This window comes from Saccopteryx bilineata, chromosome 2 (genome assembly GCF_036850765.1).
Source record: "Saccopteryx bilineata isolate mSacBil1 chromosome 2, mSacBil1_pri_phased_curated, whole genome shotgun sequence".
Lineage (NCBI taxonomy): Eukaryota > Metazoa > Chordata > Mammalia > Chiroptera > Emballonuridae > Saccopteryx > Saccopteryx bilineata.
The window spans coordinates 134,538,368-134,553,352 of NC_089491.1; the positions used below are offsets into that span (position 1 = coordinate 134,538,368).

General features: G+C 55.4%; 1 protein-coding gene across 3 annotated transcripts in view; it reads right to left on the reverse strand.

The window, feature by feature from the left end:
* DNAJC22 (DnaJ heat shock protein family (Hsp40) member C22) overlaps positions 1 to 3,587 on the reverse strand; it is a 93,982-nt gene extending 90,395 nt beyond the window's left edge. For all 3 annotated transcript variants that reach the window (XM_066257932.1, XM_066257931.1, XM_066257933.1), the window contains exons 1-2: positions 3,458 to 3,587; positions 412 to 1,369 (exon numbers count right to left, since the gene is read on the reverse strand). In XM_066257932.1, coding sequence (XP_066114029.1) covers positions 412 to 1,251 — 840 coding nt within the window. In that variant the 5' untranslated portion in view covers positions 1,252 to 1,369; positions 3,458 to 3,587. The remainder of the gene's footprint in view (positions 1 to 411; positions 1,370 to 3,457) is intronic.
* Positions 3,588 to 14,985: the final 11,398 nt, after the last annotated feature.

The window sequence follows — 14,985 nt, forward strand, 5'->3', positions numbered from 1 at the left end:
AAAGGAGAGGGGTAAGAGTGGAGAAGCAGATGGGCGCTTCTCTTGTGTGCCCTGGCCAGGAATCGAACCCGGGACTTCCACACGCTGGGCCAATGTTCTGCCGCTCAGCCAATCATCCAGGGCTTTCTCTTTTTTTTAAGGGGCCCAATATTTTCTTTTGCACCCAGGGCCTCAACCAACCTTAATCTGCCTGTTTCTATATTACTTCAATAAAATGTAAATAAAATATTTTTCCCATTCATATTCTAACCTCCTGCACCTTCAGCCATTGCATAGAGAAACCGAAAGAAGCCAGGACATCCTTCTGGGGCCAACCAGCAGACATAAAAACAGGACTTCATATAAAGGGCACCAGCTCCAATAAGTCTTAGCCTAAGTCCCAGAGAAAAATGAGAGGGAAGGAAGCCTTACCTGGTAAGCCAGCTGATGCTTTTCATCCTGAAAACTGTGAACAAATCCATAGAGCTTCTCCCATTCCTGGAAGTAGCCACTGCTGAAGCCAGCATCCCCCACCAGCAGCCTCCAGGCACGGTAAGGCAGAAGGAGGACAGACTCCATGAGGCGGCCAAGGAGGGGGAAGAAGCTGAACCAACTCAAGAAGGAGCCAAGGGTCTCTGCCACATAGCTGAGTGTGGCAGCCGTGTTGTAGAGGGCGCTGTATGTTAGTGGGCCCGTGAAAGCAAGGTAAGCTAAGCCCAGGCGGTAAAGCCGCGCACTGAGTGTCTCTGACCTAACTGAAACTTTGTAGCGGCGATGCTTCTGGGCTGTGATGCTGGCTACCAAACTGATGGGCAGGATGGCTATGGGGCGGCCATAGAAGATAGGGGAAGTAAGAAATGCCGCCCCCAGAGTATTCTTAAAATCTGAGGTCTGGTTGCCAACAGCAGCCACGAGCAAGACTCCTAAGCCAACTGCCAGTGGGAGGCCCACAATATAGAAGCTGGCCATGAAGGAAAGGCTAATGAGAGCCACAAGGCCAAAATAGATGCCTACTGTCATCTGGGCAGCAAAACGAATGGGACTCAGAGGTGGTGTCTCCCTTCCTGAACTCTGCCCCTGTCCCTGGGCTCTATTGGCCTGAGCTACAAAGCTTGGAAGCTTCCAGAACTCCCAGAGCCAGCCCAGCCCACCACCACCCAGGGTAAGCATCCAAAGCAGTGCATGGCTGTCCCTGCCTAGGTAAAGGTGGTGGAGCCCAGCAGGGCCCCCTATAGCCCAGAGGACATAGGTCACCAGGAGCCCTTTGGCCATCCTTTAGGGAGAGGGTCTCAGAACAAGTCCAGTGGCACCTGACGTTGCTCAGAGTGCAGAAATCTGGAGTCCTCTGTGAGAATCATGGCTATCATGGTCCCAGCGTTATCCTTAGACCCTAGGAGATGGAAAAAAGCAGTTGTAAGACTACATCCAGGCCCTGGCCAATTAGCTCAGTCAGTTAGAGTGTCCTCCTGAAACACCAAGGTTGCAGGTTTGATCCTAGGTAAAGGCACACACAGGAAGTGACCAATGAATGCACAACTAAGTGGAACAACAAATAAATGCTTCTCTCTCTCTCTCTCGCAAATCAGTTTAAAAAACAAACAAACTAGCATGGCCTGTGGTGGTGCATTGAATGGAGCAGCCACCTGGGATGCTGAAGTCATCAGTTCCAGGCTTTGGGCTTGCCTGGTCAAGGCACATGTGACCCGCAAGCAGTGAACAGCTAGAGTTAAGCAACTGTGAATCAATACTTCTTGCTCCCCCCACCTCCTCTCTCTGTAACATCAATAAATAAAATCTCAAAAAACAAAAAAACAAAAAAAACACAACTATATCTAGGTCCCAATACAGTAACCATTTCTCCTTCCAATAATAAGAGTCCAGATCTTCCTGAGTGTCCCAGAAATGCTGGTTCTCTCATACCCTTTGGTTTAGCACCTCATGCCTGTTTTTTACAACCACAGCAACTCCAAATTTAGGTGACAAAAATGTTTTAAATGCTTTCAGTTGAGTATCTAAAAACTCGGCACAGGAACAAAAAAGAATCAGAAGCTTTAATTTTTTACTTCCCCTCAGACCTGGGGAATGACTGAATTGGGAGTGGAGTGGATAATAAGAGTGAATAGGCTGCACTTCTAAATTTCCTACACATTTTGAAAGTTCCTACCCCCACCCCCTCCCCCCCACACTCAATTCTGAGTATGGCTGCCTTCAGACACTCTTGGTCAAGATTTTGTGGATGGGTTTTTTTTGTATTTTTCTGAAGTTGGAAACGGGGAGGCAGTCAGACAGACTCCCACATGCGCCCCACGGGGATCCACCCGATATGCCGACCAGGGGGCGATGCTCTGCCCATCTGGGGCGTCACTCTGTTGCAACCAGAGCCATTCCAGCGCTTGACGCAGAGGCCACAGAGCCATCCTCAGCGCCCAGGCCAACTTTGCTCCAACGGAGCCTGGAGCCTTGGCTGCGGGAGGGGAAGAGAGAGACAGAGAGGAAGGAGAGGGGGAGGGGTGGAGAAGCAGACGGGCGCTTCTCCTGTGTGCCCTGGCCAGGAATCGAACCCAGGACTCCTGCACGCCAGGCCGACGCTCTACCACGGAGCCAATCGGCCAGGGCTTGTGGATTTTTTTAAAATGAGATTTTAGGCCCTGGCCGATTGGCTCAGTGGGGGAGCGTCGGCCTGGCGTGCAGGGGACCCGGGTTCGATTCCCGGCCAGGGTACATAGGAGAAGCGCCCATTTGTTTCTCCACGCCCCCCCCCTCCTCTCTGTCTCTCTCTTCCCCTCCCACAGCCAAGGCTCCATTGGAGCAAAGATGGCCCCTTGGCCTCTGCCCCAGGCGCTAGAGTGGCTCTGGTCGGGGCAGAGCATCCCCCCTGGTGGGCAGAGCATCGCCCCTGTTGGGCGTGCCGGGTGGATTCTGGTCGGGCGCATGCGGGAGTCTGTCTGACTGCCTCTCCCCGTTTCCAGCTTCAGGAAAAAAAAAAAAAAAAGATTTTATTTATTGATTAGAGACAGGAGAGGAGAGAGAGGAGCAGGAAACATCAACTCATAGTTGCTTCTGGTATGTGACTTGACAGAGCAAGCGAGGGGCTCCCGGCGGGGGCCCCAGCACTCCAGGTCTGCGTTTTATCCACTGTGCCACCACAGATCAGGAACACTTTGCCAAGGTTTTAGCCCTACTCTAGCATTTCCAGCTCTCCAGACCATGAAACCTTCTCCCAAGTCAAACTTGGAAAGTACCTGTATTCTGTCCACTTAAACAGCTCTGGAAAACTACGTTTTGACCTAGACCCCGACACTGTACAATTCAACCACCTCTTTGCCAGGGCAGACTTGAAAAGCCTCTCCAAAGCAGCTAGGAAACCCCAGAATATCAAACCAGATGCCAAAGCGTGCCTGCCACTCTCTCTCCTCTACGTTGAGTGGGCCTCAAAACCACCAGCCGTCCCCGCTAGTCCCAGGATGAGCGGCCGTACCTGGGTACCCCAGCTCCCAGGCGCGTCAGACCAGTCATTTCCTAGGACCACAGAGTCAAAATGGCCCCTCTCACTCGGCTCCCACTTCCATCCAAATGGACTTTGTCTTTCTGTGTTTGCTATGTCACGGAAGTCAGGTCGTTGAAGCCAGGCCCCTCCCCCAAGGCCCTCCCCGGCCTTCTCTGGATCACCCGTCAGCCTCCCGCACCTCTTGCTTTTTCTCTCAGAAAAAGTCAGTTTAAGGTTTTGGGGGCGTATCCAGCCTCCCCAGGCTCCACAGGGCAGGCGAAGTGCCCCTCTCTGGGCCAAGCGCTCCTGCACCGCAGAACCACGGCCGCCAGGTGGCGCTGCCACTCAGGAAAGGGCCGGTCGGGTCGCCTGACTCACCTTGTCGTATTGCCCGGCAAAGCAGCCCAGGGCAGACCCCTATTTAAAAAAAAAAAAAAAAAAAAAAAAAAAAGGCTCCTGCTCGCTCTTTTCACCCCCACAAATGAGAGAGTAATTCCCCCTTCACCTTAGGCTGCACTTTCCTCTCTCCCTACTTGTCCTTCAAGACTGCCTTGTATGGCTCCACTTACAATTCCTACGGCAAGACACCCATGGACAGGCTGCAGAGGGGGACTCCCCGCCACAGCCCCACACACAGCCGATTTTGACTCCCTGCCTCGTTCTAGATGTGCCAGTCATGGGGCACTACATCTAGACCTGAGCCTGAGCCCCGAGAGCCTCTCGATCCAAGGAGCCCCAAGGCGGCTGTCTCTGGCCAGCTAAGGCAAAAGGAAGAACCTGGAGCAAAGCGGGGCAGAGTGTGCGGGGCGTCCGCCAGGAGAGCAAGGCCGCAGCCCGGGAGTAGCCTGCCTTCCTCCCGCCTCGATGCTGGGGTGAAAGATGCCTTCATTTTGGTACACTGGGCTCCAATCTTGGTTCTGCTATGACCTTGGCCGAGTCACGCCTGTTCTGGGGAATGTTTCCTCTTCTCTACAGGAAAGGCTTGACTCCCCAACGCCTCCCAGCCTTGACTTGGGGAAAGCTAGGCCTGGTGAGCCTCACCCACGTTATCTCCCTGCAGCCGGCAAGAGTGTTTCTGTTTCCCTCCGCACTCCCAGTCCTCTCAGTCCTTATCCCGGCCCGAGATGGGAAGGCGGCTCTCCATACTGCCCCTCGAGCGCATTGAGGAGCCAGGGCTGTAAGGGGACCCAAAGCAACGCGGGAGCTGCCAGCCGGGGGGTGGAGGCAGACCGGGGCGCTGAATAATGAATGAGACTTAATTGGGCCGGCCTAGCGCCGCGCCGAGCTAAGCTGGGCAAACAGCTCGGCTGCGGCCGCCGCCGCTGCACAAACAAACTAGCTCCCGGCGGAGGAGGCGGCGGCGGGAGGGAGGGGGGTGGAGGCACAGGCCGCCCAGGAGTGCGGGGCTGTGCTGGCCTCCCCGAAAGAGGCTCAGGGCTCGAGCGCAGGGAGCGAAGACTGGGGAGGAAGAGGAGCGGGTTGTGCGGTGGGAGCCCAGGGCCCCAGGACGACCTGAGCGTGAGAAAAAGATGGAGAAACAAGTGGAAGGCGGAGGAGAGAGGAGGAAGTGAGAAAGGAAAAGGCGCACCGGGGGAGAGGCCGCAGCGGGGCGGGGCGGGAGAAGAGCTGTTACCGGGAGGAAAGGGAAGAGCGATGGAGGAACAAGCGAAGGGAGGCGCCAAGGGCCGGGAGAAGAAGAATTGGAGAAGAGTCAAGGAGAGGGATGAGAGGTGACTGGAATGAGAACGAGAGGGCGGCGGGGGGGGCGGGAGGCGCCCCTGCCTCCGCCTCAGCCCAGCGCGCTCCCGCCCTAGCGCTCTCTCCAGTCGCCCGCACTCACTTTGTCACAATTACGGGGCCGTCACTTGGCCCGGATTGTTTTCCCCAAATTGTTGTTCTATAAACTGGTGCGGGGTGGGGCGTGGGGGGACCCGGCAAGCTGAGGTGGGAGCGAGGGTCTGCACTGCGCCGAGGGCGTGGTGGTGCATTTACCCACGAGACGGCCCGAAGCAGGCAGGTGAATTCAGAGGCCCACACGGGAATTCTGGCTGTTGCCCCAGTGTCATCTCTGACTCTGCTTTTAACCTTTCTAGTTTTGTCCGTCGCGCTGCCTCGGTTTCCCCGACAGAGAACTGCGAGGGTTGCAGGGTAGGGGCCGTAGAGGCAGTTGTAGTTTGGGGCCTAAACCTCCTTGCTCACCCCGTTCGTTTTTGTTCTTCACTACCCGCGTCACAGGGAGGGGTGTCTACCCCAGCGCAGCCCCTGTGCGTGTCTAGACTCCTACCTCCTGCCCGGGCCCGCGCTCCAACCCCGGGGCTCCGCACCTCCGGTGCCCCACGCCACCTTACTGCCCCTCATTTGGCAAACATCTGTTGCGCGCCTACTGTGAGCCACAGCTGCGCCAGCCCCCCCCCCCGCCCCGCTGCCCGTCCCTTCCCCGCCCGCCCGCCCGATCTGTCGGCTTCGTGACAGCCGTCGCCAAAGCCCAGGCCCCGCGGGAACGGCCGCCGAGGAGCTGCTGCATGGCTGGCTACGGCACCGGCCTCCCGGGCGGCTCCAGGGGCAACGGAGGGTAACGGCCGCTGAAGCGAGACCGGAGCCGGCCCGCAGAGTTGGCAGAGCTGGGCAGGGGAGACGCGGACCCCTGGGCGGGCTTGTGTCCGGGTCTCTAAGGTCTGTCACTCCATTGCCCTGGGGTCCGCTGGGGCCGGGGCCCTGTCTGGCTCCAAGTGCCCGGGACGCAGTTGGCTCCCCGAGCCCCCTCCCCCAGTCCGCGTGATTTACACCCTAGCTCTGAGCCGCGGCCGCTTCCCAATCAGGAATATCGACCCCGGGCGGGGCCCCCGGGCCGCATCGATCCTTCTAAGGCTCGGGATTTAAAAATGTCAAATTTGCCTTTTCCAGGAGGGCGGAGGGGGCGAGGGCCTGGAGAAGGGCGGCTTGGCGGGAGGTGGACAGCGGAGCATCGACCAGGCTCCTGTGCCCTGAATGAGAAGCGACTTGGCCGCGGCAGAGCCCTGACATTGCCTGGCCATCCTTGGGTTGGAGTCACCTCACCTCTGAATGGGAGCAGGAAGGAAGCCTCTCTCTCTCTTCATTCCAGTAAGCCTCACTGTTGCCCTGGGGTATTCCCAGAGGGAGAAGCTCCATAGGAACATAGAGAGACCCCAAATGTAGGGAGACAAATTTGGAAAAGATCTCTAAATATGGAGACATGCGGAGGTAAGGAGTAGGGTTGCAGGAACAACGATATAGAAGCTCCAAGAGATACCCTGGCCGTAAGGAAGAGCAAGGCAAAGAGAAGGTGGCTGAAAGACATACTGAACAAAACAGGGGACAAGAAACACAGAATCACCCTAAATCTCTGCCCTGTACAGCCGGGAGATTGAGAGCTGGGGAGAATGGTCAACCTTTTAGTGTGTTTGAGAGTAGGGAGGAAAGTGGAGACAAAGTCAAGTGATGAATGTTATTAGGGAAAGGAATTAGAATATGATTAGCATTATCCTCCAAGGTGTCAACTAGTTACTAGATCTGAGATCCAAAAGGTAAGGATCCCAGGGGCCCTGAGCCCAGGCCTCAATGAGGTGGGCTTTCTTGGAAGTCTGGTCTGCCTCTTCCCTTCCTGAGATCCACCTCCCCTTCTCTGGTCACCACCAATCTGGAGAAGCCAGAGGGGTTGAGGACATATTTTATATTAGAGACTGTATATGTGATGAAGACTGTGTGTGAACTACAGGAAACTGGTAATAACAACTTCTTCCCCTAGAACTCAAAAACTGGGTCTCCAGACTGGGGGTGGGGGGAAATATCCACTACTTCCAGGAAGCTTGGGGGGGGTGATGTTTGGGGTGGAGGTGATGGAAGGGAGCACTTGTCCAGACCAGCATTTTCACAGGTAACATCTATCCCCTCACTCCCAGCAGCACACCTCAGCTGTCACGCCATTTCCTACAGAACTGAAGACATAGAGCTGACAGCAAGTAATGTGGGGGGGGGGGGGGGAGGGCACAGACACACAGAAGAGGCAGCAGCTCATCCTCAGACGCTCACAGCTCACACCTCCACTGAAAAAATCAGCCTGACACATCCCTAACACTGACATACACAGTCACTGCCCCCCTATGCGCTATCCACACCCATCAATCCCTGTCACACACCACCTCTGTGTGCGCAGACACGCACAATTCCTCCCAGGTCAGGCAGAAACTCCTAGTCCAAAGGACTGTCTACACTCTTTCTTGTCATCTCAGACCTTAAGTCGCCTAACCTAACAGGAAACCTTGGGTCCCCATCCTCACTCCCCAAATTCTGCAGCGAGGGTCAGCTCCAACAGCTGATAGGCCAGGCTCAAGGAAGTCAAATACCAAGGTTGAGGCGAAGAATCTGGAGCTGACCAGGCGGTGGGGCTGTTAAACGCCTCCCTTGCTCTCTCTCCTGCCACAGGCCTCTTCCCGGCACGTCCACTCGCGGCCCAGGTCCGCCGCCCGCCTGTCAGTCGAGTAATGAATGCGCGCTTTGGGCCCAGGGCCCCCCCGGAGTCGTTCATCACTGCCAGCACCGCCCACCTCTCCGCCGCTCGCTGGGAAGGATAAGCGGTCCAGGCGGCTGGAGCCCCTCTCCCCCCACCTCGACCGCTAATTGTCAGATTGAGATGTTGATTTGTCAGCCGGAAGCTAGTGCCAAAGAATCCGCAGTAAAAACCTGGACTCCTTGAACTTCCTCTTGGTTCCATTTGGGTTGGCTCAGCCTTGGAGCTTTCCCGGATTTGATGTGGATGTGTTGGATTTTAATTCAGAGGTGGGGGCCTGACCTGTGGTGGCGCAGTGGATAAAGCATTGACCTGGAAATGCTGAGGTTGCCGGTTCAAAACCCTGGGCTAGCCTGGTCAAGGCACATATGGGAGTTGATGCTTCCAGCTCCTCCCCCTTCTCTCTCTCTCCCTTTCTGTCTCTCTCTCCCCCTTTCTCTCCTCTCTAAAAATGAATAAATAAATAAATAAATAAATAAATAATAATTCAGAGGTGAGGGATAGAAGCGCAATATCATTGTATTCCGATAGAGGCGCACCGGGCTACAGACCCTCAGTTTCCCTAAGGGGTTTCGTCCTGGGCGCAGTCCCACTTATACAAACCTGAGGCCTTAGGCCTCGGATCCCCAGCCTCCTAGCCTCCTAGCAGTGGGCGCCTGGGCCACCAGCCTCTCCTGTCCTGTTGCTACAGTCTGCGCTTCCTCACTGGAAGCCCCCAGGCAGCCGTCCCTCAGCCCAGTGGTGCAGGGAATCCTTGGCGCCATATACTGCACTCTCTCCTCGGGTGCCTCGGGTCTCCCACAGCCCTTCGTTCTCCCGCAGGAGGCACCCTGTTGCCGGCTGGCCTTCGCCCTGCCCTAAGCGCCTAGGCTGCAGTCTCAGCCCCGCCCTCTCCCCAGCCCGAGCCCGGGAGCTTCCCCCGCGGCCGGATGAGTGACGGGCGGCCGGTGATTATGCAGAGCGGGGAGCGGGGTGCGCCGCGGGCGGCAGCGCTGACCCTTCACATTTCCGATCCGCCGGGACCCTCATCCATCCGAAGCTGCTCTTTGTCTGGCCGCCTAATTGCCGGCGGACAGGATGGATGGTGGGACCGACAGCCGCGGAATCCCTAATAAAGGCCGCGGCCGCCGGGGAGGGAGCATGGGAAGGAGGGGGAGCAAGAAGGAAGGGATGGAAGGAGGTGGGAGGAAGCACAGGCGGAGCAGAAGCAGAGCTGCTAAGCGCGGCGGCGCACACGCAAGCCAGGCTGGCCTAGAGTGCAGAACCGGGGATCCTGGGTCGACCCGAGTCCGGGCGCGGTGGGTGTGGGGCTCGCTAAGGCTACTTGTTGTAGAAATGGAAAAAGCAGGAGTCCTGGGCAAAAAGAGCATCCTAGGGCGGACGTCGCTTAGCCGAGCCCTCGGGGCTTTGAGCGTGGCCCTGCCTCCTGCGCTCCGGGCCCTCCCCAACCAGCACTCCTCTCTCGGCTCCCTGCACCACCACCCCTCCTCTGCTCACCTGTCGGTCTCCCAGGGCGGCACCCAACATCCCGGCTGAAAAATGAGGGGTCTGACAGCTGTCTGTATAGCCGCTCGCTACATTTCATTAACTGGAGGCTGGAGCCGGAGGACGGTAGGAACAAGGGGATCGCAAAAGGAGGTAGAGAAGCAGGTTAGGGTGAGGAGCTGCACCTGACCAGGAGTCAAGGACTGTGGAAATAATTCAGCAGCCCGCTGTGGCCTTACAGACACCTTAGAAGCAATATCTACCCACTACCTGTGGAGCCAGGAGCCCGTTCTCTGTCCTGTGGGCGCTGGCACTGGGCTGCAGGGCCAGGGGCTCCTGCGACAAATGAGTGGAAGCCATAGGCCTGGAAGCCTGCGCTCACCCTCTTGCCAGGCTGGTGAGGCCCATCGACCCTCTGTGAACGGGGGCAAAGTGCGGGTAGTCTCTAGTGCCTTGACTTCTTCCAGTGCTGGTGGGGAAAGGAGAGCAATCCTCTGCCTCTCGGCCAGCTCTCCTCCCTTTCGACCCTTGAGCACGTTTTCCTCCCGTTTGTTTCGTTTCCTTCTCCCTCTGAACAGTTATTTTCCACAGTTAACATCCGCCAACATCTGTTAACTAGCAAGTGAGCACCCATTGGGGGTCAAAGTCAGACTCCATAGCGCTGGTAGTTGCAGATGGAGGCCACGCTGAGGCAAGTACCTGCTCTGTTGGCTTCTCACGCAAGTCTCCCCCGCGACAGTCACATTTCGCTCCTCACTCCTGTCCTGCTTCTTTCACCCTCCCACAGCCTCGGGTACTATTCTTCTTTTCCATGGCACAGAGAAGGAAGTCAGATTAGAACTCTAGTTTTATTTATTTTTTTATTTTAAAAAGATTTTATTTATTGATTTTTAGAGAGAAAAGACACACAGAGAGAAAGTGGGGGAGGAGCAGGAAGCATCAACTCATAGTTGTTTCTGGTATGTGCCTTGACCAGGCAAGCCTGGGGATTTGAACCAGAGACCTCAGCATTCCAGGTCGGGGCTCTATCCACCACGCCACCACAGGTCAGGCTAGAACTTTAGTTTCAGAGCTGCTATTTACAGGGTGATATAGGATAAGCAATTTTTCTCTTTGGTTCCCCAGTTTCCCCATCTGTAAAGTGGAAACAACATATCCACCTCTCAGGGTGCTGTGAAGATGCAATGAGAATTTGCATGTAAGAGCTCTAACATACGGAAAGCACTCAATAATGTTTTTTCCCTTTCCATGCTATCAGGTGGGCAAAGTTCCTTTCTCTTCATTTCAGGTATCTGATACTAAGCAACCCAGGTTACTTCCTATCCTGTGTCATCTTACATGTGGGAGCCGAAAGCCAGAATGTTTGTATGGGCCAGGGAGGGAGGAGAACCACATCATGAATTATCCTAAAAGGTGAGGAATGAAAGAGTGCAAGAAAAAAAAAAAAAAAAAGAGTGCTTCCTTAGATCTTAATGTAACACCAGCCATCTGGCTTCCCTCTTCTTACAGATGAGGAAACTGAGGCTTGTGGAGGTTACACCGAAAAAGACAAGGGCAGATCACATTGCCAGAATCCTTCCTCCTGCGAACCTTTATTGCTCATCTTCTCACCCCCATTTTTTTTTCCCTGTAAGGGTTTTTGGGTCAGTGGTAAGGAGTGTGGGAGAAGGAACAAAAAGAAAGAAGCTTCAAGAAGCCAGGACCTTTCTGCTAGACTTCATAAAATTTTAAAATGAAAACTTCCACAGAGTAGAAGGCACATAGCACATGCAAATCATATGCTAATCATATGCTAATCAAAAGTCTAGTTCTCAGAACTCTGAGGCACACCTGCCTGTAAGCCCCGGGGGAAATTCTTGGGAGACCCCTGGGTTCCAGGATAGGTGGGGATGGACAGGGGGAGGTTATGAAGTTAAGATTCACATTATGGTTGGAGAGGAGTCAAGTGTATAATTTGGAGTTAGGGTCAGGGTTAGTGCAGAGTCAAGTGTGGAGGTTAAGGCAGGATTCAGACTAGGCTCTGCTTTTACATAGGGGAGCCGAGGGGACTCCTTAAAGGCTTTCTCTTCCTTCTGCTCCCCCATCAGTCTTGTTCCCACCTCCACTGCTCCTTCTATGTCCTGTAGCAAAACCTTCTCTGCCTACCTCTTATTCCCAACTGTATCACCTCCCTGGGGCCTCCCAGTTTGTTGCTTGAGGAGCTCTAGGTAGATCATCCCAGACCCCAGCCTGCACCCCAGAATTTCCTCTTGAGCCCAGACACGTGGCTTCTGGCCTCAGGAGCACTGCCTGCCCTTGACCCTACCCAGATCCCTCCTTGTGACAGCTGCAGGGGAAGCAATAAGGACCTGGTGAGCTGGCAGCTTCATTCCAGAGTGTGGGGAAAGAGCAACAGAACATGAATAAATTCATAGAGCTGGCCCCTCAGCTCCCTGTGAGCCCAGCCTGCTCCCCCCCCCACCACCACCACACACACTGGCTGCTGCCTGCAGTCCTGCTGGTCACCACAGCTCACAGCCTAGGCTGAGGATAGGAGGAGAAGGGAAGCTCCAGAGAGAAGAGGGCTGGGCCCTGAACGGGGCTGAGGTGAGGGGCTCAAAAAGAGGGCCTTGTCTGGTGAGTAGGAGAGTACGGTGGGGAAGCAGGGTTGAGCGGCTGAGCAAAGATTGCCTCTGGCAAGTGGAAGTAGTGGGAAGGAGGGAGGTGAAAGGTGGCAGGACCTGGGGTTGATAGGGCTTGAGGATCGAGCAGGGGAGGCTGATGTGAGCCCTGGCCAGCTCTCTCCTCTCTCCTCTCCGATCCATCCATCATCCAGCCTGGGGGAGCATATCCAGAATTAGACATGCATGGGGCTGACATGGCCCTCAGCATCCCCCCCCCACCCCCAGGAAGACAAATGGCGACAAAGACCTTGAATAAAATTTGTATTTATGGTTGGAGGGAAAGACCCCTCCCCCACTGACTGCCAATTCTTTCTCTCCCAACCCTTTCAAGCATGTAGGGCCCTTCCTCCACACAGGCCCAGTCTCAGAAACCTCTTTCTCCCTGCACCATTATGGGCTGAAGAGGCAGAAAAGGGGTACAGGAAACAAAAAAATGAGGAAATCCCCTTCACCTAATAATCATGCCTTGGTGTGCCTTGTGCCCTCCATTTTACACATTGTATTTCTATACATTACAGTCCTGGCTTATCTTAGTCTCTAAGAGGTTCTTTGTAGCTGCCCATCTCCAGGGCCGCCAAACACCCTCACTTTGCCAGTTCTGGAGCCCTTCTCCGAGCCTCTGTCCCTGGTGTCCCTGGAAGCAAGCAAATTCCCCCAGAGGGGCCAGACTTTAAATGAAGAATGCAGCCACTAGTTTCCTCTCTCTACTCTGACCCCTCACAGACAGGAATCTATCAAAGCTTGTGTTCCCTCTTGGTCACCGGGAATGACAGACACAGTCACCTCCCACAAGAGGCTGCCTAGCACTTCATCTGCATTTTGGTTATGATAATTTGTATAACCAACTTCAACCTCTTTCAAGCATTTATTATGTGGGGTCAACTTCTCTGGGTTTCTATCTAACCATAGACCTTTGAGGAAGGGGGAAGGAAGGTGGCATAGATCCTAGGGCTGGACAAAATCTGGGACTAGGGCAGGGCTGGAGCTGGGCTGGGCTGGGAAGGGTCAAGAGCTACCTTCTGCCTCTTCCTCAGTCTCTCTACTTCTCAGTCCTAAAATAGGTGAGATGGTCCCACATTTAAGGATTAAGAAGACAAACACAAAACCTCCCTTTGAATAGCCGTCACACACACACACGTACACACACATACCGACAACAAAATCCACAATCCCACTCCCCAGGGACACACAAGACCAGGGTGCTATAGCCACGTCCACACTTGCCAGCACACTGTCACAATACACAGGACCGGAGCCTACCACTCTGCTAAGAACCGCCCCGCCCCCGCGTCTTCCTTACAGTTGATATGTCACATTGGAGTCCGAACACGGACCTGGGTGTCTTCTGCAGCGCGCCATTTACATTTCTCTCTCGATCTGTCAACCTGTCTCCGCTCCTGTCTCTCTCTCTCTGTCTCTGTCTCTTCCTCTCCTCCTTTGGGGCTGTCAGTTAGTCTCTTTTCTAAGCTTTGTCTCTGTCTCTGCGTCTCTATCTGGCTTTCCGTCTCTTTAATATCTGTCGCTCCTTCTGCTTTTCTGCTCGCTTCCACAGGCTGGTATGTTTATTCACTCTCTCTTGCTCTCTCACTCTCTCGGCTGCTCTGCGCTCACCAGCACTGGGGGGTCGAGAGTAGGGGTGACTGGAGATTTGCCTTTTTTAGTGCAAGCCAACATGTACCGTTGAACACTTTACAGTATGATAGATATTTGGTCATGGCACTGAGGGGTGGCGAATTTCTATTTTCTCGTCTTCTTGTTCGTTTGTTTGTTGGATTTCATTTTCCTTTTTATTTCTTTTCTCTGTTTGTTTTTTTTTGGGGGGGGGAAGGGACTCTTTTAAACTCAGGAATCCACCTGTCTTTTCTCTGTGTGCATCCCGACCCTTTTTTATCCCACCGCTATTTCTGGCTTCTCTGGGCTCTGGGAATACCCAACTCGAGGTAAAGGGTGAAAGTAAGGATAGCTGGGATCAATGAAACCCTGCAGAATCCGCTCAGAGCTGGGCATCACCGAGAGACCGAGAGTCCGCGGGCGGGGGCCGCTGCCTGCCCCGCCCCCTCTCTTCCAGCTCTGGGCGCCAGGGGTCGCTCCACCCCCGGTCGCTTATAGCGGCTCCCCGCGCGCGGCTGCTCACACCACAGGCACTGCCGCCCTGGGAGGGAGGAGAGGAAGGTTAGGGATGCAGAGAGGGAGTGCGCTAGCAGAAGAAACACGCGGGGCCAGGACTCTCTCTAGCAGGGTCTAGGGCCGCGGCTGGGGTAGCAAGGCGGGTCAGTGCTTGCCAAGAGCCAGAGCCAGAGCGCAAACCTTTGAGGAGGTCGCGTCCGGTGGGTGCCTCCCTCAGCGCAGAGCCCCGGACGTCCAGAGCCCGGAGAGTAGTCTCCCCTCCGGCCAGGAGAGATCCGTCTGGGTAGCTGGGGACCTAGGCTTCGCCATCCTTGAGAAAGAAGCTGTCCAGAGAGCAAACATCCTAGATCTGTAAGAAACCAGCCGTCCGAGAAGCCGCAGATGTCAGGCGCCCGGGAACGTTAGGCTGAACAGGAGAGTAATAGAGGACCACAGGCTCTGAAACGTCGGGATCTGTCCCTGGCCCAACCTCCGCCTTGACGGAAGGTTTGGGGAACTGCAGCGGTGAGGTGGGAGCCCGCAGGGGCGGGGAGACCGGGCGCAGCCGTCGGGGTTGTCCCGACCCAGGCGCGAGCCCGGCCACCGCCTCTGGGGCCCGCGGAGAGCCCCGAGCCTCCGTCGCCATTGCGCCCAAGAGTGAGGAAGATCTGCTGGCCCTGGCCGCGTCGCGTCTGAGCCGCCGCAAGCGGGTGGCGGGCGCGGCCGTCGGGGTAGCC